This window comes from Phocoena sinus, chromosome 12, assembly GCF_008692025.1.
Source record: "Phocoena sinus isolate mPhoSin1 chromosome 12, mPhoSin1.pri, whole genome shotgun sequence".
Taxonomy (NCBI): Eukaryota; Metazoa; Chordata; class Mammalia; order Artiodactyla; family Phocoenidae; genus Phocoena; species Phocoena sinus.
The window spans coordinates 31,517,952-31,542,764 of record NC_045774.1 but is presented as its reverse complement, the minus strand read 5'-3'; the positions used below and the strand labels follow the sequence as shown (position 1 = coordinate 31,542,764).

Here is a 24,813-nt window from a genome sequence, read left to right as displayed (position 1 = left end):
CAATTTATGTACATAAATTTGAAATGTGAAGTCAGAAATATTTAAAATAATTTAAAATGTTCACCCTGATATTTAATATTATCAGACTCTTTAACTGTGTCTGGCTACTGAAATAAATCTATTATGAAATAGGTGTAGTGATTTCTTTTTTTTTTTAATGTAATAAACATGGCCTCCCTTGCCCCTTTATTATTATTATTTTTTTTTTTTTTTCGCGGTACGCGGGCCTCTCACTGTTGCGGAGCACAGGCTCCGGACGCGCAGGCTCAGCCGCTCCGCGGTATGTGGGATCTTCCCAGACCGGGGCACGAACCCGTGTCCCCAGCATCGGCAGGCAGACTCTCAACCACTGTGCCACCAGGGAAGCCCCTATTATTATTTTTTAATGTAATAAAAATGATTTCTTAAACAAATACTATACTCAAACATTAATTGAAAAGCATGCACATTTTATTGTTAAACACATGTCCCTCTTCCAACAAAATGAAATGTCATCCTGAGTCACCTTGGGTCACCAAAGGTCTCAGTTGACTTTCTACTGGTATTTGACCATGTCCTGTAGAACTGCATGACTTCATCCTCCTGTTACTGAATGCAAATTCCTGTGCCTGATGTACAGTGAGGCCAAACAAACCAAAATGTCAGAGTTTGGAGCAGAGAAAGGTTTATTGCAGGGTCAACGTTAGCGTTCGGAGCAGAGAAAGGTTTATTGCAGGGTCAATGTCAGCGTTTGGAGCAGAGAAAGGTTTATTGCAGGGTCAAGCAAGGAGAATGGTGGCTCGTGCCCAAAAAACCGTGAAGCCCCTGATGGTTTGTTTTGCAGAAGTTTTTATAGGCAAAATTTGGGGTGAGGGCTACAGGGTGTGTGACTTTCTTCTGATTGGTCGGTGGTGAGGTAACAGGGCAGTGCTCCAGGAATCTTGCCCTCAGTCTGAAGTTACCACCCTCCACCAGGGGGAATCTTCTGTAGAAGAACTCAAAGATACTGTTATGTAGATTCCTTGAGAGGAACCAGGACCCTGCCCCAAGGCTGCATGATGGTTTCTTGACTGTTCCTCCCTTTTTTCTGAATTCCCTCCTTCCTTGATTAGCAACTGTTTGAATCTGCCTTTGGAACTCAGGGAGGGTCAAGGAGGCTGAATGAAGCCTATTTCCTACAAACAGGAAACGGGGGACACGGAAAGGATTTGTACCAGGCGGGCCCCACAGGGTCCTGCTCCATTTCGCTACTTGATGAACATTTACAGCTGTAGTTGATGGGGAGGACCGAAGAAACTCCTAGGACCAGAATGAAAACAACAACTATTTTGGTTATGGGGACAGGACCACACCACAAAAGAGAATTAGGGAACTAAAGAGAGAACTCACCACACAGATGAGCCTGGCAGAACAAATATGCCAATTCAGCAGCAGGCCCTGGAGGTCGGAGGTCAGAGGTGGGTGGAGGAGTAGGAAAAGTGTGGTAGCTTGAACTGGAACCCTTCCAATCCAGTTATCTTGGCAGTGTACACTGTCATCTGGGGAGAAAAAGGGCTGTATGTGTGAACTGTTTAAAGATAAACAGAGGCATATTACAAATTTTAAGAGTTTTTTGAGCAAAAACTCAATTCAAAACTGGCAACATCCAATCTAGCAGTTAGAAAGGAGTTCCAAGGAGAGGTACAAAATGAAAGATTTTTATAGGCAGAAGGGAGTGGGAACAAGGAAGTTATACTAGGCAAAAGATTGGGTCCGTTATTGCAAGGTTACTTCCCTTTAGGGGATGGCAGAGGTCTATCAGGCAGATTACCTAACTAGTGCTGATCAGACGATTCCTAATTGACTGGTTTTAGATTCCATTTCTGGGAGAATAGAAACTATAAGTCTCTGGTGACGTGGGGCTTAGCATAAGCGACTCCATTTTGGGCCTGTTGTTTCGTTTTTAACAAAAGGAACATGCTATCTCCATGAATTCTATATCTCTCAGAGGTCCAAATAATTTTCCTGGCATCAGTCACTGTGCCCTATCCACTAAGCAGTGTAATAACATGTCGTGGAGGAATTGTTCTATTTATTTGCAAGAGACTGTCACCCTGAGGACTGAGAAGATCCATCATGACCAAGTGAACCACCAATCAGCTGATGTCTGGTGTGGACAGAGGACTTTCTGGAAAGGAAACTGGACCAGTGAGACAAGGACTGGGCATGGTGGCAGCCTGGAAGATTCATTAGTGATGTCAGGCACAGTATAGAACCCTAGATGTATTTTGGAGGGATTTCACTAGGGGCTGGAGTTCTGGCTGGAACAAATAGGTCAATTTAGCTATCCAGATTTAGGTATTAGTGTTAATATCAACTGATTTTTAGCCTCAAGCTGGTGAAGCTTTAGGACATTAAGATTACCCATGACATTGTTTCTTTTTTTGAAATTTATTTGGGTGTGTTGCTTTCTTTTTTTAACAAATACCAGTACAGGTCTGATGGCTATAAAACTTTTATTCATTCATTCAACAACTGTTCATTGAACAAGCTATATGCACTTGGGAAAACAAACACTTTTAAAAGAGTCTGTGCCTTCACGGGTATTCCCTAGCGGTCCAGTGGTTAGGACCCTGTACCTGCACTGCCTTTACAAGTGGAAATTTACGTCACCTTCACAAAGTAAAACTGATGCCCCGCTATTAGGCAGAAAGGGGAGGGCAGAGAGTTCTTCAGTATCTGCCGTTTCTCAGTTGCCTCCAAAAATTATCTTAATGCTAAAGTGGCATATTTTGATCCTCTTCAATGTTGACTGTGGATTCCTTTTTTTTCTTTTAGTGTATTACCTATTGCAATCTACTCATGTTTCTTTCTCTGCTATTAGGTGACCGGTTCCTTAAGGAAAAAACTTGTCTGGTTCACCTGCACACCCTCAGGACAGCGTAGATTTTAGAGGAATCTGTTGTCCCTCTCCAATCAGCCCATAATTGCTATGGGTGTGCAAACCAGATACCCAACTTGCTAGAATTATTTTAGGGTAACAAGCTTTATGACTTCTTGTGTATGGTTTTTTTTTACAATTTTTTTTTTTTTTTTTTTTTTTGCGGTATGCGGGCCTCTCACTGTTGTGGCCTCTCCCATTGCGGAGCACAGGCTCCGGACGCGCAGGCCCAGCGGCCATGGCTCACGGGCCCAGCCACTCCGCGGCATGCGGGATCCTCCCGGACCGGGGCACGAACCGGTATCCCCTGCATCGGCAGGCGGACTCTCAACCACTGCGCCACCAGGGAAGCCCCTTGTGTATGGTTTTGATGTCAACTATTGTGGCTGAGTGAGTTCCTTGTTTCCATCTCCATTCTAGGATGTATTCAAGATAAGTGTTACCTGGGACTTCCCTGGTGGCGCAGTGGTTAAGAATCTGCCTGCCTAACGCAGGGGACACGAGTTCAATCCCTGGACCGGGAAGATCCCACATGCCGCGGAGCAACTAGGCCTGTGGTTGCCGTGCCACAACTACTGAGCCTGTGCGCTAGAGCCCGCAAGCCACAACTACTGAAGCCCACGTGCCACAACTACTGAAGCCCGCGCGCCTAGAGCCCGTGCTCAACAAGAGAAGCCACCGCAGTGAGAAGCCCGCGCACTGCAATGAAGAGTAGCCCCCGCTCACCGCAACTAGAGAAAGCCCGCGCAGCAACGAAGACCCAACACAACCAAAAAAAAAAAAAAAGTTAAGTGTTATCATTTGCAAAATAGGGTACATTAATTTGTTGAGCGATGTACCTCATTTTCTTACTGCATGGTTTCTTTGCACTTAAAAGAAAACTACAGTACAATTCTGACCCAAACTCAAGTTTTTTTATTAATTAATTTTATTAATTAACTAAATTGTTTTTACTCATATTAGTGCTTTACCCTACAAACACCAGTAGCTGCTTTCCATTTAATTTCTAGGCGTGAAACCATTGTTAAAACTTTGAGATATCGCCACAATTTGGGTTTTTTTTTCTTTAAAGCAAAGTAAATTAATTATACAGATGGACAAGGTCTCGTTCCTAGACATCTCGCTCTTCCCAAACATTTTTTAATCACAACTCTGTTTTGAAAGCCCTTTTTAAAACTAAACACATGGCTCCTGAAGAGACCCAGGATCGGGGAACGCTTTCAGCCCAGGCCCAATCTCACCCCTCCAAACTTGGATGCTAAAGGCCGCGCCACTGGAAATTGCTGAGCGCCGCCAAAGGCTGCAGGGGGCCCCGGCCGGGAGCGGGGGCGGAGCGTCGCAGCGCAGGGAGGAGCCCCCGGCCCCCCCCCGCGCCGAGCCCGCGTCTCTCGCCGGAATCCGGTACCGCAGCCGCAGCGGGTCGGCCCCTTCCGCTCGTTCCGGGCTCCCGGCATGGGCATGCAGCTTCTGCGGGGATTGCGGCTCTGGGGCCTCGGCGCCTCCGCAGGCCTGGTCGCCGCGGCCCGAGCCCCCACCGCCCCCCGCTCCCCGCCCCGCCTCCGCGCCTCGCCCGCCGACCCCCGGCCCCGCCCCGGCTTCCGCCTCCGCACCCACCTCCCGGCTGGCCCCAGGTTGCAGCGCCAGGCCGCAGCCGCCTGCAGAGACCTGCCGCCAGCCAACGCCAGCGCTATGGAACGCGCCGGAGCCGGTGAGCCCGGGTAGCCGAGCGGACCGGGTGGGGTGACCGGAGCCCGGGGGCGTGGGCCCCGCTCGGCGCTCGGCCTCGGGGAGGGCCCGGCCTCGCCGCCCCCCTGCGCCCCCAGCGCTTGGAGCGCGACCCCACGCCTGCCCACCTCGGGGGCTCCTCTCCCCGCTCAGCGCGGGACTCTGTAGCCGCTGGGAGCCCAGTGCAACCGGGGTGTGATCAGTGCTGCTTGTAAGCAAGCGTTTTCGTTAGTGCACGCAGTGCTGGTGCGACCGGAGGCCGGGGGTGTGAATCCACGCTAAGTTTCACTTTGCTTTCCCGAAGGTCTTATGACCTTTTAGAAAGTTCATGCCTTCACACGCCCTCCGACGGTGTTATTGTGTGGTCGGCAAACTTAGAAAAAGCTCAGTTTTTATACTTTATCACAAACAATCAAAGACCTGAACCACTACACTTGGGGTTTCCTTCTAGGATTTTATTCTAGGTGTAGAAATGACCTCTTTAAACTGGCGCTAGATCTAAAGTAGGGCTCAGAATTGATTTCCAGTTCAGGTCGGCATTTGCTGTGGACTGAACTTTGTGGGTAGAGCGAGTTAGGGGTTGGACTTTTAGTGAAAGGGACCAACAAGCCAATTAGAGAAAAGGTGCTCTTCTGTGAGATTTTTGTAATATAAACGCATAAAAAGATATGAAAAGCATGAAAATCTTAAAATGTTATGCAATAGCCGTTAACTAGTGTAAATATGTTTACAGTTGTTGAGGGAATTAAATGATGAAGACCTTGTAGGTGGATGCTGAGGGCGGGAGTTTGTTTTTTTTTTTTTTTTTTTTGCGGTACGCGGGCCTCTCACCGCTGGGGCCTTTCCAGCTGCGGAGCACAGGCCCCGGACGCGCAGGCCCAGCGGCCATGGCTCACGGGCCCAGCCGCTCCGAGGCACGCGGGACCCTTCCCGGACCGGGGCATGAACCCGCGTCTCCTGCATTGGCAGGCGGACTCTCAACCACTGCGCCACCAGGGAATCCCTAAGGGCGGGGGTTTTTGAGATGCATTTATAAAGGGGGACCTGTAGGGGATTGTCAGTGTCAAAGAGAAAGGATTCACACCCCAGCACCTTTAGTGTCTGGCCTTGCAACTGAGGATGCTGACGGCGTACTTTAAGATGTTTGTGGAGTTTACTTACATTCCTTTTCAGATATTAACTTTAATCCATTACTCTCTAGTAATTTGGGTTATACTTTAGTTTCTTTTTTAATGATGTGGAAACCAAAGCATGGAGGTCAGGTGACTTGTTGACAGCTCTCAACATTTCTCCAGCTGTAAGATGTTTCTATTTTTAGTAGCCAGGCCAGGACTGACAGGGATGATGGGATTGACCCTTTCTACTCGTTCTTGGGGAATATACCTACTATATACCCAGTAGAGTGAATAAAAGAGAATCTTGCTCAGTAAAGTTGTACTTGGTTATCCAAATAGGAAACTTACATTGTGACAAAGGGCAGACTATCCTTTTTCTCTTCTATTGGTCTCTTTGATGAAGGCATTTGCTGAAGTGCACATATATTTGAATATTAGTGTACACTTCATGTATGGTTTTATAATATATTTTAAATGTGTGCATTGTTTTCTTATAAAAGTAATATTCTGTTTAAAACATTTGAATAGCAGAAATATATTGAGTGCAGCTATGTCAGCCTTTTCATATATAATTGTAAACGTAGCGCAAGTGCGTAAGTAGTCTTATATCTGCTTTTCAAAAGGTCAGTACAGGTATCCCCTGCTTTTTCAAAAGTTCACATTATGTCACTTTGCTTTTACATTTATGAAAGACCTGCATTAGCATCTGTTTTCACTAATCAGAAGAAATCCTAAAAGGATTTTTCAACCAAAGATAATTGCTTCTTCACTTGACATCATTTTGGCTTACAAAAGTTTTCGTAGGAAGGCTCTGCTTTCAGATAGCAGGGAATCCTGCATTTGTTCCCAACTTTTTTCAGCTGTTGTAGTCTTCCTAGCCATTATTCTTAGTTGTCATTATAGTGAGTATCCTTTGTTTAACCATTTCCCTATTATTAGGCATTTAAGTTGTTAAACTTTTTCTTTTTTGTTTAAACAGAGCTGAGGTGAATCTGTTTTAGCAAGTATGATAGACTCCCAGATATCTATCTTGTATCAGTTGGGGTAAGAAGAAAATTCTCAGGGCTCCTGATTGCTTTCTGAAAGGATTGCCTCAGTTTACAGTGCTATAAACTGCGTATGTGAACTTTCCAGCAGTGCATGTTGCTGGAAAGGGTGGGTTTTGGCCATTGAGTAACTGGATTCAAATTCTAGCCCCAAGACCTACTAGCTGTAACCTGAGGCAGGTTACTTAATCGGCTAGGGTGTAAAATGAGTATAATAAGAGTACTCCCTGATAGCATGGTTAAATGAGTTACTGTCTGTAAAGTGCTTCCAACTGTGCCTGGCATAGAAATGTGCTCAAATGTTAGCTGTTGTTGTTACTACTAGTAGTAGTTAACCAGTTTCACCTGTCTTTATAGTATTAATGCACTTAGCAGTGTTACTTTTATTTGGATTTGTACAAAAGATAGAATTTTATTTTAACTATAGTTAGACCAGATTTTAAGTACTTAAAATGGTGAATTTATACTTTAAATGCTTTACTTAAAGGTTGGTTATTTTAAGGCAGTTTTCCCAAAGCAAAATATTTGCTCTTCTGTAAAAGAAAGTGTAGTTATGATGGCTGTGTTTAATTCAGGTCTGCCAGCCTTTGCCCAAACACTAGAGCTTAGAGAACTGGAGGAAGGCTTCCAGATATGAGCCCTGCTGAGAAACATTGTTCTATAGAATGGCCAGCAGTTCTTTCAAGAGTTACTTGAAAGTGGTATTCTCTTTTTTCTGAGTTAATAATTCATATCTACAAAAAGGTTTTCAACTATTCTGTAATTTAATAGAACAAAATTTGTACTTCAAGTTCTAGACGCTTGTTGATTTTGACATACCATTGCACTCAAGAGTTTATTTATTTTAAAAATTAAAAATCTTTTAAAAAAGATTTTATTGGCATATAGTTGATTTACAATGTTGTGTTAGTTTCAGGTGTGCAACAAAATGATTCAGTTATACATATACATATATTCATTCTTTTTCAGATTCTTCACCCTTATAGGTTATTACAGAATATTGAGTAGAGTTCCTTGTGCTATACAGTAGGCCCTTGTTGCTTATCTATTTTATATATAGTAGTCTGTGTATGTTAATCCCAAGCTTCAAGAGTTTACATGTACTTTATTTAACAAGATGGGAAATGATGTTGAGCAAGTCATGTTATACTTCAATTTTTATTTTTATGTCAAATAGAATATCATTTACCCTGTGAAAATGAATCTGTGATGTGCTAAGGATGCCATTAAACACCAGGAATTATTTTTAGGAGCACTGAGATAGCTGTGTGGCCATGGAGCTTGAGTAATTATTAACCACTCCCAAATGGGTACTTACCTTTGTTGTTCCATACAAGTGTATTGAGCACCTCCTGTGAGTTGGACACTGTGCTAGGCATTGAGGAATCAAAGGAGGATAAGACATAGCACTTAAGGAACTTAGAGTAGGGTGACCATACAGACAGATACGGGTGTAATTTGAAAAGTTCCCGTTTCACTTTTCAAAGGAGCCCTGGTTTGGGCCGTAAATTATCTGGTCACGTTAACTTAGAGTCTAATGGAGAAGACATGTAAGTGGACATCTATAACATAATGTATTCATGCTGTGATTGTATGTGGAAGGAGATTGGATTACCTCACTCAGCCCTGAGCTGGTCATCAGGAAAGATTTCCCTGCCAGTAGACGATTAATCAGAGTTTTTACTTTTAAGTTGATTGTTCTCAACTGTTAACATAATTTCTTAGTCTGGCACGGAATCAAGGTATGGAATAAGTGAAAGGGGAGCAGTGGTTTTCAAACTTCATTGCACGTTAGTCACCCTGCGAGGCTTTATAGAAGTACAGGAGGCTGGCCTCATTTCCAGAGATTCTGATTTAGGTGGCCTGGGGTGAGACCCAGATGTTGATCATTTAAAAAAGCTCTTCAGGTGATTCTAATGTACGACCAAGCTTTAGAATTTTTCAACTAGGACAACCTTGTCATCTAATAGATGAGATAACTACTAGGGCCTAGAGAATTCACACGACTTGCCCAGGATCACAGGTGAGTGGCAGGTCCAATGCTAGAATATCTGTCTCCTGATTTTTTAAAAAAATACTTATTTATTTGGCTGTGCTGGGTCTTACTTGCGGCGCCGGAGATCTTCGTTGCCGCGTGCGGGATCTTTAGTTGAGGCATGCAGGATCTTTAGTTGTGGCATATGGGATCTACCTCCCTGACCAGGGATTGAACCTGGGCCCCCTGCATTGGGAGCACAGAGTCTTAACCAGTAGACCACCAGGGAAGTCCCTGTCTCCTGATTTCTAGTCCCAAACCCTTTCTTTTATAGTAGCCAGCTTGCCTTGCATGTTACCCAAACACCACTATTATCACCATTGTCACTGCTCGATTGTCCTTTTGGTATAGCCAGAGTGATCCACATAGCACTTGTTCTCTAATTGTTGTTGATTAATTGGTTAAGATAAGGTAAACATTTAATTGTTTCAACAACATTTTTCATTTAAAAAATGACTAAATTTAATTCATCATGGTATTCTTTGTCTTGCCTTCAAAACGTGAGCATAGAATTCAGCCTTCCTTCCCCATTCCACATATTGCCAAGAATCCAGTATATTTCCAAGTGGCACTTTGGAGCTAGTATTGAGATGTCACTGTTAAATGGGCCAATTTAATATCACTAATTTCTCCCCTCAGTTTTATTGAGGTACAATTGGCAAATAAGACTGTATATATTTAAAGTGTACAGCGTGATGATTTGATATAAGTACACATTGTGAGATGATTGCCACAATCAAGGTAATTAACACATCCACACTTCACTTTTTTTTTTTTGTTGGTGAAAATGCTTAAGATCTCTCTTAGCAAATTTCAAGTATACAGTACAGTATTATTAACTCTAGTCACCATGCTGTACATTAGGTCCTTAGAATTTATTACTAAGTTCTTAGATTAAGAGTAAAATAGAAAAACAAAAGTTGGGTTTATTTCATTTTGTCCAGGTTTTCATTCAGCTTTGTGCACTTGTAACTGCACAAATACTCTTTGTTGCTAGCTTTTAAGTGTAAGCAACATGGTCAGTGATGATATTTTCTGCATAGCTGCATGTGCCCCAAAATATAAAGATATGTGTTGATCTATTAAAAGTTTTGTTTAAATATAAGCTGCATTTGTATTTTTCAATGCAAGTGTAAACATAGAAAGGAAACATTTACTTGTTCTCACATGTTTCAAATAGTAGTGAGTTTGATTAGATTTAGAGTAAACTAACATTTGTTGAACACCTGCATTCCAGGCACTCATACTCAATAAGGTTTGAACTGTAATATAAATAAATAGCATTATTAAGAATGTACTATTAATTTTTTTGGTTTTGGTATTGAACATGATTAGCTGATATACAAAAAGCAACAACAAAAAGGTTTCATTGTCATTTTTTGCTTTTATCTAGAAAATAGGGGTGTGTGTGTGTAAGTAATATTAGAGATTACCCAAATTGCAATAAAAATTTAGGTTTTTTTGGTTTATGTTAGCTATGACCTATCAGGACATTTATTATCTTGTATATTGAAGCCATATTCTTAATGTGAGTGTGTTTTTTTAAGGCCTGATATATGAAAGTAGAGGATTACAGCAGAATGAAATAAATGACTTCTTTAATATTGTTAGTGGTAAATTAATCTTCACTCAATATATATAGTAGAAATTATATAAGTATCCCAGGATTTTGTTCAGTTCTAGTTCAAACAACATTTGTGTCTGTCAATAAAAGCATGGAGAATAATGGTACTGGGGAGACCACCTACTAATAAATTTAGCAATTGACTCTATCAATTTGAACAGACACCCTCTTTCCCTTAACCTCCTCCCAACGAATATGATTGTTCCACCCATAAAAACAAAACAAAACAAAACAAGGACCAAATGTGAAATGTGGCTCCAATATTAATATGTATCCATGGGAGAGCTGTCGGGAAACTGTAAGATCTTTCTGCTTTTTAACCATTGAATTTCTAGAAAAGTGTATTTGGAGCTATGTATTTTTAATGTTTGAATTTCCAATGTTAATATAATAATGGAGAGAAAAAAATTTAAAAGTCTTTATGAAGAAAAAAGTAAAAGTCAGAGCTTGTACAGATGAGAACAGATAAGTGATATTGTTAAAAAATAAACATGAAAAAGACTGCCAAAACCTTGTTGGCTTGTTTTCAAAAGGTATGTGAAAAACTGTAGTTTTAGAATTAAGAAAATGCAGCTATAAAGGATCTTGAGGCTTGTTGATTAACTCAACTTCATTTAACCCTGAGTTGAGTACTGTGCTTCAGAAAATTATTAAAGCTGTTTAACATAAAAATGCATTTATAAGAGTGGAGAATATGGTATAAATATTTAGATAAATAGCAGTACAATATATTTGAATACCAGTTTTAGCATTTCTTAACAGATGTTAATTTATATTGAGTTCAGTTAGTTGAGTTATTTTAGCTTGGGATATGAGTTAAAATAAATAAAATAATACAGTTTTCTTTTTGTGATGTTAAAGGAGGATTAAATTCCAATGAGTGTGAAAATGTGGCAAGAAAAAGGGAAATGTCCGAAGAATCCGAAGCCAACACAGTGGATTCTCTGGTAGATTTGCCATTTGCTACTATCGATATTATAGATGATTGTGGAAGTAAGTACTTTATTAAATAAATATGTGTTTAGAAGCAATGAATAGTAAATTTAGTGATACGTACATTTTTTTCTTAATAATTACTTCACCTTAAGTACTTGTCATGTTTTTGAGTTTGGGTTGTTAATTAATAATTGTCTGTTGGTAGTCTATTGATAAAACTATCACAGATAATATTAAGGCATGTCTCACAGAATTTGGGGCCAGATCATTCTGGAGTTTATAAGCTACTTCAGAAAACAATGGGCCACAACATTCCATGGTTTATAACCACCTCAGTTATTCTAGACCTACTGCTAATTCAGCAGTACCCATTCATCTAACAGATGTTTACTGGCCAAAATGATATGTATTGGAATATAAATAAATACATAAAAATATAAGTAAAGGTAAGTAAAATAAATAAATATATATATGAAATAAAATATACAAATGTATGTAAAAAGAAAATCTTTCAGAAATGTTGAGGAAGCAGTACAACCTGAACCACACCTTTGGCCCTATAGGTTGAATGTTTTCTGGGAGAGAATCCAGCATTAGTGAGTTGCTGACCTGGACCTGGATGGGTCTGTTCTCTTTACAAGCGGAAGGGTCGTTGGTCAATTGGTTAGAAACCCAGTAAACCATCCAGAGGTTTGAGGTTGCTGTGAATCCTGCCTCTGAAGGTTGAGTGGGAGCGTGCAGTGGAGAGTCTTTCATTCTACTGCTGATAGGAATAACTTAGTATGCTTCCCACAGAGTGTAGAAATTTGTGGAGAGCTTTAGTTTAATTGACTCTACTCTCTTACGATAATCATAGCCCTTAACTATGAAGCCACACTTAAATCAAGGTTCAAAACAGAGTAGTTCAGTGATTTTTTTTTTTTTTTTTTTTTGGTCGCATGTCTTTCCTAAATGTAGCATTCAGTTCTCCTCATTGAAATTACTGTAATCCTTATTTTAGCTCACAGAATTTTAGGTCTAACCTTATAATTATTGAAGATTTTAGAGATATGGGAAATTATCATTTTATTCCTTATTCATTAGCTAATACTATTAAGTAGTATATTAAAAAATACTTTGAATCTTAAGTATTTTAAAGTATCAATTGAAACCTCCCTTTACCTGGAAAAAAATTTTGTAACAGAAAAATGTGTATCAAATAAAGATTGAATCTCCGTACTTGGTATAGTAAGTGATTGTCCTGAGTCAGTTTTTAAAAAAGGGTAAATTATATCCTGTACCTTTCTGTAATGTATTGGGGAAGCCTGTAATGCATATTTCAAATTTTATTGTGAAAGGACTTAAGGCAAATATTTGTCCCAAATAATAAAAAATAATTGGTATCTGGCAAAGGGTAAAAAAGATAAAACTCAGTAAACAAATGTATGGAAAATTATTCAACTTCATAAGTATCAAAGGATACACGTCAAAATACAATTGTAACTTATCAGATTGGCAATATCTCTTAAAAATAATACTCAGTGATTTTAATGTTATATCTACATGGCTTCTGACAATGTACTGTTATAGTCCTTTTAGAATGGAGTTTGTTGGGATCTTGAGCAATGTTTATACATGGGGTAGAGTCACTCATGGAATTCCTACTATAAGGACATAGTCTTTTTTTTTTTTTAAGGACATAGTCTTGTGGGAAGAAGTTTTATTTATAAATATGTGTGTCACAGTGTTTTTAAATAGTAAAAATATTGGGGGAAAACCCAAATGTCCATTAGAGTGTGGTTGAATAAGCTATACTAGTGCCTTTAGACTACATAGTATGGAATTATATATTATGAAAATATTTCTGAAAACTATGTAATAGTGAACATTTCCTATATAAAATGCAAAGTGAAAAAGTAGGGGGAAAATATATGTGCTGTTTGTTTACAATTGTGTAACTACTTTAGGTGATTTGTCACCAAAATTCACAGTGGTTGTGTTAAGATGGGAGGTTTCTGAGCAATTTCTTTTTTCCTTTTTCTAACCTTCAAATTTTATAAATGCTCTTGATTCTTTTTTTTTTTGTAAATTTATTTTTATTTATTCATTTTTGGCTGCATTGGGTCTTCGCTGCTGCACGTGGGCTTTCTCTAGTTGTGGCAAATGGGGGCTACTCTTGGTTGTGGTGCACGGGCTTCTCATTGCGGTGGCTTCTCTTGTTGCGGAGCACGGGCTCTAGGCGCACAGGCTTCAGTAGTTGTGGCACTTGGGCTCAGTAGTTGTGGCTCGCAGGCTCTAGAGCGCAGGCTCAGTAGTTGTGGCGCACAGGCTTAGTTGCTCTGCAGCGTGTGAGATCTTCCTGGACCAGGGCTCGAACCCGTGTCCCCTGCATTGGCAGGCGGTTCTTAACCACTGTGTCACCAGGGAAGTCCCTGAATGCTCTTGATTCTTTTCATGAAAAAATATGATTAAAGTTTTTAGTTGTGGTTAGAAACTTGCTTTTAAAGATGTAAGCTTCATCAATTCAGTAAACAGAGAACTAGAGAAACTGTTTTTTTTTTTTGATACTATCCACTAAGATATCACTAATAGTGTTAAAGTTAGGTGGTTAAAAGTGAGGGCTGTGGAGTCAGACTGTCAAGGGACAAAATTTGCTCCTATACTTTCCAATTGTGTACTTTGAACAAGTGTCTGGGCTTACTTTCATTATCTCTAAAATTGGTTTAATAATGGTAGTTAATCTCATAAGGTTGTTGGGAAGATTCAATTTGTTAATGCTGTCCTTACAGCAGTGTGTGGCATGAACTTGCCTCCATAAATTTTTATTAATTTAATCTTACCAAAATTTTTTGCCCAAGTATATTTGTTGAATTAAATATTAAAAAATTTGCCCTTTGAGAGCAGTATTTTATAATAATATCATTGAGTGCTTCTAGCACATCAGTAAATGCTTTATTATTTCTTTACTTAATCTTACCAAATTTTTAAATTTAATTTAATCTTACCAAAATTAATTTAATCTTACCAAAACTTTTTGCCCAAGTATATTTGTTGAATTAAATATTAAAAAATTTGCCCTTTGAGAGCAGTATTTTATAATAATATCATTGAGTGCTTCTAGCACATCAGTAAATGCTTTATTATTTCTTTACTTAATCCTTACAATGAATGAGAGGGGTCTTATTTTTTTAGAAAGTTTTAGTAATTTGCCAAAGATTATTCAGAGTAATTCTATGAAATATAGAAGGTAATATTCTAAGCTGTTTACTTAAGAAGTTTTAAGAATGGTTACTTCAAAGATTTTGACTGCTTAAGTAACAAGAAAAAAGGAAAAGAACATAAAAGCAAAATCGAATTCATTCTCAGCCTTTTGGCTAAGAACAAGTATGAAAACAATCAACCAACGATAACAGATGGACTACCTCATTACATTAATTTCTCCCACAATTCATTCCCTTGTAGTTTTTCGAGGGAATTAAACAAACTTTAGGAAAATTAGTTAATTTACATAAAATGACATATGTGGTGCTTTAGGTAAAAAAAGCCAACTCATGGATGAGAGAGTTACAGCCTTTGTCGACAAGACCAGATTCATTAGAGCACATTAAAAATGGCTACTGAAATCATTATGAAAATTAACAAATGTAATAAATTTATGGGATGTGTTTACAGGCTCTACTACAACTGATACTTTTTTTTTTTTTTTGCTAAACAATAAAGTTACTCTAAATAATCCAGTGAAAGATCCAGGGCATATTGCCAAAAGCTTTCTACGTTTTGCTTCTATGGTCATTGATCTTTAATGTTTTTATTGTAAACTTGATATTACTTGAATACTTTGCTCATTGTATTTTCATATGCACTAAATAAAAAGTATAACAGTAATTGTATTTTAGAACTTAGATTATGATTTAAAAGCTAGAAATAAAATGAAGTTCAGTAAGGAAAAGAGGGATTTTATACTCTGAGCGTACAAATAAACCTGCAAATGAAAACCATACAAATAAACCTGCAAATGAAAGGCAAAGAAGGTATGCAAACAAGTGTCTAGCAAGTTGACCATAAATCATCAGGACTCACTGAGATAGAAAGACAGACAAACTACTTATAATGGTATATTAAACTGTACTGTAACAGTAAATACTCACAGAATTCTTTCCCCCTTTTTTGCCCAGCTCACATCAGATAATTTTAAAACTTTACCCTGTCTGTGATGCCTAACAAAAGAGAAATGTAGATAATCCAGTTCAGAGGGAAGTTTAATAGTTATTGATAAGAGAAAGCTAAGGGAATTTAGAAAAACCCTGTACTTCTTTATTTTTACCAAGAGGTTGCATTCTGAATTGGGGCCTTTACTCTGTGTCATTCTCACGATACCAGAATTATTAGACCTATTTCACATTATAACTATTACCTTCAGAGATTATGATTTTCCTTCTCTGGATATCTGCAAAATAGACTTATGAAACATTTGAAATGGCAAAAATGAGTAGCTACAGACAGGAGGACACTTTAGTTTTAAACATGTAAGGTGTAAAACAAAATACTGAACACTCCAGTGGTCTTTTAAATACTGTTTTATTAAGTCTATTCCTCTTCTTAGTACTGTTATATTGAATAAAATACAGCAAAAATATGTCTTATGTTCAGAGTAAGAAATAGATTTTACATTGCCACCCAATATACATATATATGTAAAAAACTGAAATTTCATTAAGTAATACATGTATCGTAAGCAGTGTACTGTTTACCGTTCTGTCCTTTTGCTTTGCTTTCCTTTTCTTTCATTCCAATCCAGTCCATTCTAGTTATTAAAAAGTGCTGTTTTTAAATCTTTAAGGTGATTTCATAACCCACTAGTGGATTGATACTTGCAGTTTGAAAAAAGAAAAACTAGACTATAGGCTTAGGATTCTGTTTCTACTATGTTAATTTTGAGATAAACTAAAGGTTATAAAATCAGCTGGATTATTAGCTTGGACACCATTCTTTGTTTAATTTCACCATAAAATGTCCTAATTAGTACAGGTAGTAACAGTTGGTACCTTTATTCCAAATCACAGAAAACTAGAACCAGAAGAGACCCCTAGTTACTAGATTATGCAGCTGTTGTTCCTCCCATGCCCTTGGGTTTGTTAAAAAAAAATTTGATTATAGAAACTTTTAAGCATATTCAAAAGTAGAATAGTATAATGAGCCTCATGTATTCATTACCTCTTCTTCACTGGATTATTTTGAGGTAAATCGCAGAGAGGTCATTTTTTTCTGTAAATAATGCACATCCTTAAAAGATGAGGAATCTTATTAAGCATATAATAGTAAGCATACTTGAAATATCCTTACTACATGAGAAAAATAATGGTAATTCCTAATGTCATCAAATACCCTGTCATATTCACATTTCTCTGATTGTATTGTAATTATTTATTTATTTATCTTTGGCTGCGTTGGGTCTGCGTTGCTGCGCGCGGTCTAGTTGCAGCGAGTGGGGGCTACTCTTCGCTTTGGTGTTCGGGCTCCTCACTGCGGTGGCTTCTCTTGTTGCCAAGCAAGGCTCTAGGTGTGCGGGCTCAGTGGTTGTGGCACGCAGGCTCGGTAGTTGTGGCCCACGGGCATAGTTGCTCCACGGCATGTGGCATCTTCCCAGACCAGGGCTTGAACCCATGTCCCCTGCATTGGCAGGCGGATTCTTAACCACTGCACCACCAGGGAAGTCCCTGTATTGTAATTTTTAAAAAGTTGGTTTGGTTTAGGAACCAAAGCCTATGCATTATATTTGATACATCTCTTCAGTCTCTTTTCTAGGAGATCTCTAGATCTCCCCCTCCTTCTGTTTTCATTTGTGTGTGTGTGTGTGTGTGTGTGTGTGTGTGTGTGTGCGTGCATGCATGCGTGCACGTTTATCATTGAAGAAATCAAGTTGTGTAGAAGTTTACTGTTATGGTCATTTGATGTTCAAAATGTCCCATCTTTGGCCTGTGGGGGAACTTTCAAACTGGCTCTGGAGACCTTCTGACATGATCCCAGGAGTCTTTGAATTTCTAGCCTTCTCTTGTACATTTTATCCCCCAAACCTAGAATTAGCTATTTCTCCATGGATTGGCCAGATTTTTAAGTTCTCAGATAAAGAAATGAAGTAAATTGATAGAAAGATGCTTGTTGGAAGACTAGTCTTTGGGTCAGTGCCCTTTCACTATCTCGTGCTGCCTCTGCTGCATTGCTGGTTGTCTTCCCAGCAGCCATTTCCACTCCCCCTTTTCCTTTTGTAGATTACTTTTACGCAAAGGCATAGGCTGATAACTGTCAGATACCCCTGCAGTGGAAGCACGGAGTCTTAACCACTGGACCACCAGGGAAAGTCCCTAAGTCAATGTTTAAATGTTCCTATGAGGTAGCTATTATTATTATCCTCACATTAGAGAGGAGGAAACGTAGGTCAGGAGAATTTATGTGACTTATCTAAGGTCACACAGCTAGTGTGTGGAGCCAGGATTCCAGCCCAGATTATGTTAAAAATGGTTTCCTTTTACAGAGTGCCAGTTTACTAACAGCAGATGGAGGTGGGCTAGGAATGTATTTTAGAAGTGGATTTAAAATATGTGGTACTTCATTAGCATATTTTGTGGCTTTTGTTTAAAATTAGTACATTTAATTCATGTTACTACAATCAATGGTAGGACTATTTCTTATATATCTTAAATTACAAGCAGCTCAGTGTATTGATTTGATTTTCCATATGAAAAAAGCTGCATGGGAAATAAAACCCAGTGGCATCTTATGAAGCAATTCAGATAATGCTCGTAATACAGAGAATGCTACGAACTTTTTAAAAGTTCTGACAAGCTCACAGGTACAAAAGAAGCTAATAATTTATATTTCAAATATGTGTTCTCTGTGAAGATATATCATTTTAACCATGTTAATCATTATGCATATTGTTGAGGAATGTAGTAGAGAAATGGTTGCACAAACAGACTGGGTAATTTTGCCTTAACTCATTATGATACAGTCAGACTACCCAGATCACCTTGCTCTTAATTTACCTGTCTTAAGTCTTTTTCTAGGGCTCACAGATTTGTTAATCCTAGAAAGAAAGCATGTCTATTCCCACAAACTCTTAATTTTTAAATTTGAAACGTTTTCTACTATTTTTCTTAGAAGTTAGCATTAAAGTATTATTTGCAGCATTCATTTAAAAATTGTTTACTATTAATATTTCAAAGAACAACAGAATAAGGACAATTCCTTCCGCTCTTTGGTTTTGTGTGCAGTAGTAACTACTTATCTAGAACTGCGAGAGGGAAGCAGTTTGCTCCAGTAGAAAGTACACTAGAAGGAGACCTTTAAAAGGTCTAGACACCAGGCTTGACTCTGTGACATTGAGCTGCTTTAAAAAGGTTTTCTTCTCTTCTCTTTCATCGTATGTAAAGTAAGTTCAGTTAGATGCACATGGGCCTTGTGCTCTTAGTCACTGGTCTGTTAGAGTTGATCCCAAAGATGAAACCAACTTCATAGGACTGAATGTAAGGCAAGGTGCTTCCTCCCTCTCTCCCTCTTTCCAAAATCATACCTCAGAATATACAATTATATCTGAATTTTTCAAAGTCTCTATGAGGTACTGTATTTTGAACAGTAAGCTACTGTTCAAGAAGGCACACCTGAAAAATAAATTAATGGTAGTTTTGCACGAGTAGGGAAGCCCCCGATAGAATTTGTAAAAGAGACAATGGCATTTCACGCTGATTTGGAAATTACTTCTGGGGGTATAGCTTCATAATAAGAGTCGTTGGGTGCTGGAAATGTCTTTTGAAGATGACCTTAAAAAGCATGCTAAGTGTTTCTCAAGTTATCTATGGTCAAGGACCATTTTTTTTTCTTTAATTTCTTACATGTTGCTGACTGATACTTTTGTAAAATATAATAAAACATGAATTATTAGCAAAAAGGTGTTAAAGAAAAAGATCTATAAAATAGAAGCCAAAATTTGACAGACAAAATTACTTTGCCTAATTGCTCTGAAAGTTTATAAAGCATTCTCTCAGTTTCTGGAACAAATGGTTTGTAGTGTGACACTGGCCATGAACCAAACTTTGAATGGCACTGCTGCAAATGCTTTTGTTGTAAAAGTTACAAATATACATATACAGGATGGATGAAAAAGTGATTTTTCCTAGCATGAAAATTGTGGCAAGGGGAAGAGAATGGTTGTTAGTTATGCTTTAGATCAGAGGTTAGTGAACCCATGGCCCATGGGCCACATCCATCTGCTTTGTAAATAAATTTTTATTAGAAAACAGTTGTACCCATTCATCTGTGTTTTGTCTATAGCAGACTTGGGTAGTTTTGACTAAGACCGTATGATCTGCAAAGCCTAAAATATTTATTATGAGGTCTTTTGCAGAAGAGTTTGCCAATTCCTATTTTAGATTTGAAAATGACAGTTAAGAATGATTGCTACTTGTATAGTGCTTATTTTTTTTCTGATTATATTATCTTTGTTTAAATGCATTAGACATGTTGTTTGACTTTTTTTCTCTAGTCACTGATGTACCTCAGATAAATTTGGAGAGAAGTAAAGAAAAGGAATGGAACAATAAAGATAAAATAAAGAAGAGGAAAAAAAAGCAAAAAGATGATCAACCCAACTATTTCCTATCCGTTCCGATCACCAACAAAGAGGTGCTATTTTTTTAAAAAATTATTTTTACTAAGTTTATTCTAAATTATATTTAAGGTACACTAAATGCTCATAAGCCCATTTGCTCTCAGCTTTTAAGAGTCTTTGGTGGCATTTTTAGCTGGGCCACACAGGGAATATAGAATATGTATAAACAGTAATTTTAAAAAACACTATTTAGGGCTTCCCTGGTGGCACAATGGTTGAGAGTCTGTGTGCCGATGCAGGGGACACGGGTTCGTGCCCCGGTCCGGGAAGATCCCACATGCCACGGAGCGGCTGGACCCGTGAGCCATGGCTGCTTGAGCCTGCGTGTCCGGAGCCTGTGCTCCGCAACGGGAGAGGCCACAACAGTGAGAGACCCGCGTACCGCAAAAAAAACCAAACAAATACTATTTAAACAATCATATTTAAACAATAATTTTGCAAAAGCCACTTGAAAAAGTGTTGCCAGGTAGCATGTTAAGCTCCTTTCTAAGTGTTTGTTCATTATAGTGGAGGAATCTTTCAGAAGCAGAGAGCTGGTAAAAAAAGATTCTGAAATCTCTGTGGGGAAAGTAAACTGGGATTTCCTGCTGCTTAGTCCAGTTCATGGTAATGATTATTGCAACGTAGTTTCTTTAAAAATTACTCATTGTTGTACCAACTTAATAGTGCATGACAAACTCGGTAGAAATCTATTAAAAGTCTGAAAAATTAATGTGGCATCAGTAATAGGAAATGGGACCAGCCAACTGGCCCACACTAAGAAACCCTTATATGTGATTGAGAGAGAAAGCTGCAGTATCTAAGACCTCTAGAGCAGTGAGTTAGGAATTAAAAATGCCTTAGGAAAGAACACCTCATTCGGATGACTGACTGTTTTTATATCTTGGCCCAATTTCATGTATCTTAAGAGCTAGATCTGAATTTCTGTTTGATTGTGGGCTCTGATCTCTTAACTGGGCATGTTTTCAGGTTGCTTTTTCCTTTATTTAACTAGAATGTTTCTACACAATGCTAGTGAATTTTTAAAGATCAAAGCAAATGAAATTGAAATCAAAGAAACAAATATCAAAGAAAAAAATAAATTCTTTTAGGACACTCTAGGAAGTATCTAGTCTGTGAGATACAGTTTAGTTGGGGAGAAAAACACATAAAAAGAGAAATGGTATTACCTAGCAATACAGGATTTTAGAATTTGATACAGTAAAGAATCAGACTTCGGCTTTACTGGTACGTAGTGGCGGGTTAACAGTAAAATAAATAGCCCTTAAAGGTGTTTAGCTGATGCAAAGTTTAATGCAATCAGAAATTATGTATTAAAATACTTGTGAGTTATTTGGACAGGTTTTCTCTGAGATTTAGGATCATGTGTACCTATGGGAATGAGAAGAGAGCAGGAAGCCAGAGGTGGTCCTATTTAAGCAAGCAGTCAGACAGAGGCCAGGTCCTGAGGAAACTGCCTGTGAAACAGGCCGTGTGATGTCCCCTAGGGCACATGATTTCTGATTGGAAGAGACGCCAGGTTCCTTCTTTTGATTTCTTGCTTAGAGATTGTTTCACTCCAGCATCTGTGAGTGTAGAAGTTGGGTGAGCCCTTCTCTAAGTTGCTTTGCTGAGGTCCTTCCTTTCCTCTTGCTCCCTGCCTGCCTCTGTTCTTGGCCCTGCTGGTCAGAGCAGCAGTTCTGCAACCCCTCTGAGCCTGCCCCAGCCGCTTCCAGCCCTGTGCCGGCTTCCCGCCTCCTCCAGTGAAGACTGGTGGGGTGATGTGCTGGGATAGGGCTGGCAGGGAAGGGGACCAAGGGGAAAGAGGGTGGAGAGATTCTTTTCTTCTGCTACTTATTTCAGGATTCAGGCTGCAAAGATGAGAGGAGGGGATGAGAGAACTGTTTGCAACCCTTAGTTTTCACCCCACAAGCTGCTTTGTTTCACCCTGTAGCCTTTGTTTCTGCTTCTCAACTTCTTGGAGGTTCTGTAGAAAGTGAGGAGAGTACAGGCTTTGGAACCTGACAGACCTTGTTTGGATACCAGCTGGATTACAAACTGCACTGTGGATGTAGGTCAGGTTACTTAATTGCTGTAGTTTCCGTGTCTTCAGTTGTAAAATGGAGGTGATAATGATTATTTTCTAAATCCAAATCTGGACACATCACCTACATGCTTATCACTTCAGTATTTTCCCATTGTTGTTAGGATGAAGACAAAGGCTTTACCATATTCTAGAAGGTTCTACATGGCTTGGCCTTTTCCACCTCAGCCCTCGTTCCTTCTGCTTGAGCCCCTCTGGCTTTGCTTGAACTTGCCAGTTTCCCTCTGCCCTCTGGAAAGCCTTCTCTGGCTGGGAGTTTACTTTCCTCTCCTTTTGATTTTGTTAATGCCAAAATCTCAGCTCAAACCTCTCCCACCCGTGACCGCCCTGACTAGGTCAACCCCCTCCCCCCACCAAAAAAAACACAAAAACCCCAGCAAAACACAACACTTTCATGGCTTTCCTTTTGTCATTTGTCATCCTTGAAATTTGACACTTGTTAATCTTCCTCACAAAGTTTTTCAGGTCGTTCCCAGTACCTAGAACGGAGTTTGGCAAGAGTAGGTGCACACACACAAAATATTGTCATTTCGGGGTGGAAGGTGTGTTTCTGGCATACCAAATTCCAACCAGAACCTTTATAAATAATAAATACAGTGTTACAAATGCTGGTTTTATAATATAGGTTCAATGGCACTTTGTTTTCCAGGGGGTAGGGTGACTTGTAATAGTGGGGCACACAAGCTTCAAGTAACCTGGAAACCAAAGAATTTAATATTTCCCTCTCAAGAGACTTATTTGTGGGTAACAGAAAGCTTAATGCAAATATGGGGAGGAGGGCTAGGAATAGGACAAGATTAGGAGATACTTATTTTTTTTTGCGATATGCAGGCCTCTCACTGCTGTGGCCTCTCCCGTTGCGGAGCACAGGCTTTTCGGACGTGCAGGCTCAGCGGCCACGGCTCACGGGCCCAGCCGCTGTGCTGCATGTGGGATCTTCCCCGACCGACCGGGGCACGAACCCGTGTCTCCTGCATCGGCAGGCGGACTCTCAACCACTGCGCCACCAGGGAAGCCCCGGAGATACTTTTTATATGAGCACCTTTTTTGTTTGTTTGTTTGAAAGTATCTAATGTTAATTTTCTGTTGAAACTACTTACGGGCTTTTGTGCGAAGGCCTGGGAAAAGGAGCAGCATTTATAACATTATTTCAATGGGAGACTGTATTCCAAGTTCCGATTAAGTGACCTGCAAACAAGCTTTTGGAAGCCAGCACATTGACAATGAGCTGCTCTACTTTTGGCCTCTACTTGTTGGCACCTAGTTTTAAAGAAAAAAGTATTCAGACTTATAAGAGTCTTTGATTTTTAAATACGTTATTAGACATTTGGAATGCTTTAGTTTTGGAAAATCATGATTTTCATATTTTTAAGAAATAGAATTGGAAAATGAATTAGAATGACTGCATAAAAATATCCTAATTGCATGCATGTGAAAGTATGTGTTTCTCCACTACCTGCAATTACACATTAGTTTAAAAATAAAAAGATGAGAAATTTAATGGCATTCTAATAAATCCTAAATATTTCTTAACGGGCTAGAATTGCTTAATTATTAGTTCTGGGTGGATTTGCCCATATGTTGGTTTTATATGCTTTCTTACGAGAGGTAATAATTTAAGGTAAGTCAACACTGAAAAATGCAAGGGAACAATCAGAAGCTGATTGAAATTAGGAGTGTATTAATTTTTTTGGTAAGATAATTGTTTTATACTAATGGAAAAATATGATGCTCTTTAGGGGTTTTAAAAGGCATTTGCTACATTTAATTCTGTATTTCATCATTTTGTAATGTGAAAATTATTGGCCTTATGAAAAGATGAAAAATGATTTGTGCATTCTGTTCCTTTCTGGGAAATGTAGTTGTGAAAATACTTGATATCATCATGTATGTTAAAATACAGAAAATTCTCCTATTTTAGGATGTTTTTAAAATTTTTACTTATTGCTGTATCATTAAATTTTCAAGTTTTTTCCTTTGTGTAAACAAGCAAGAAAAATGACTTATATGCAGTTTTGAAGAAAAGTTAGGTAGCAGATTGTTGGGATAATTCTGTTAAATCTTAATGAGGCAGCAAATTTAGGAATAATTTATGTTAACAGCTTAGAAAAAATCCAGAAATAATGTCAAAAGATGAGGTCAAGGACATTCTCCTTCTGTGTGCTAGACTATAACTACTCTCCCTCATGAACTAACTTGAAGGCTTTTTCTTTGGGCTCATGTATGCTTTGAATCAACTAGAAAGCTTAAAAGATAGAAAAATGAGATTTCTTATTGTGTCATTTTTAGGCATGTGGAACATGGCTTAGTGGTGAGGTTTAGCAGATTCGTGTCCGTTTTTATTCTCTAAATACAAAGAAACTACTCGATGAATGAAATATTTAAGATTTTAATACGCTTTTATTTTTTAAAGTTTCTTTTGATATTCTACTTAAATATGGCTCTACAATATTAGGTATAAAAAATGTGCATTGTGCAATACTGCCAGTGGCTGGGGATTATGATGACAGATACGCATTAAAGGCTTTGTAGAATTTTAAACAGGGACTGTAAAAATTAGTTTCCTTTGGCCTTTAATGACATTGGTACTTAAAAAAAAAATTATTTATTTATATTTATTTTTGGCTGCGTTGGGTCTTTGTTGCTGTGCAGGGGCTTCTCTCTAGTTGCGGCGAGCGAGGGCTACTCGTTGTGGTGCGCGGGCTT

At 38.8% G+C, this 24,813-nt stretch overlaps 1 protein-coding gene across 2 annotated transcripts in view; it reads left to right on the top strand.

Annotated features, from left to right (window-relative positions):
- Positions 1–4,256: 4,256 nt before the first annotated feature.
- Positions 4,257–24,813, top strand: part of AKAP7 (A-kinase anchoring protein 7) — a 138,210-nt gene continuing 117,653 nt past the window's right edge. Inside the window, exons 1-3 of one of the 2 annotated variants that reach the window (XM_032651568.1) lie at positions 4,257–4,607; positions 11,306–11,437; positions 19,899–20,038. In XM_032651568.1, coding sequence (XP_032507459.1) covers positions 4,352–4,607; positions 11,306–11,437; positions 19,899–20,038 — 528 coding nt within the window. In that variant the 5' untranslated portion in view covers positions 4,257–4,351. The remainder of the gene's footprint in view (positions 4,608–11,305; positions 11,438–19,898; positions 20,039–24,813) is intronic. The other variant, XM_032651566.1, reaches the window with a different exon arrangement.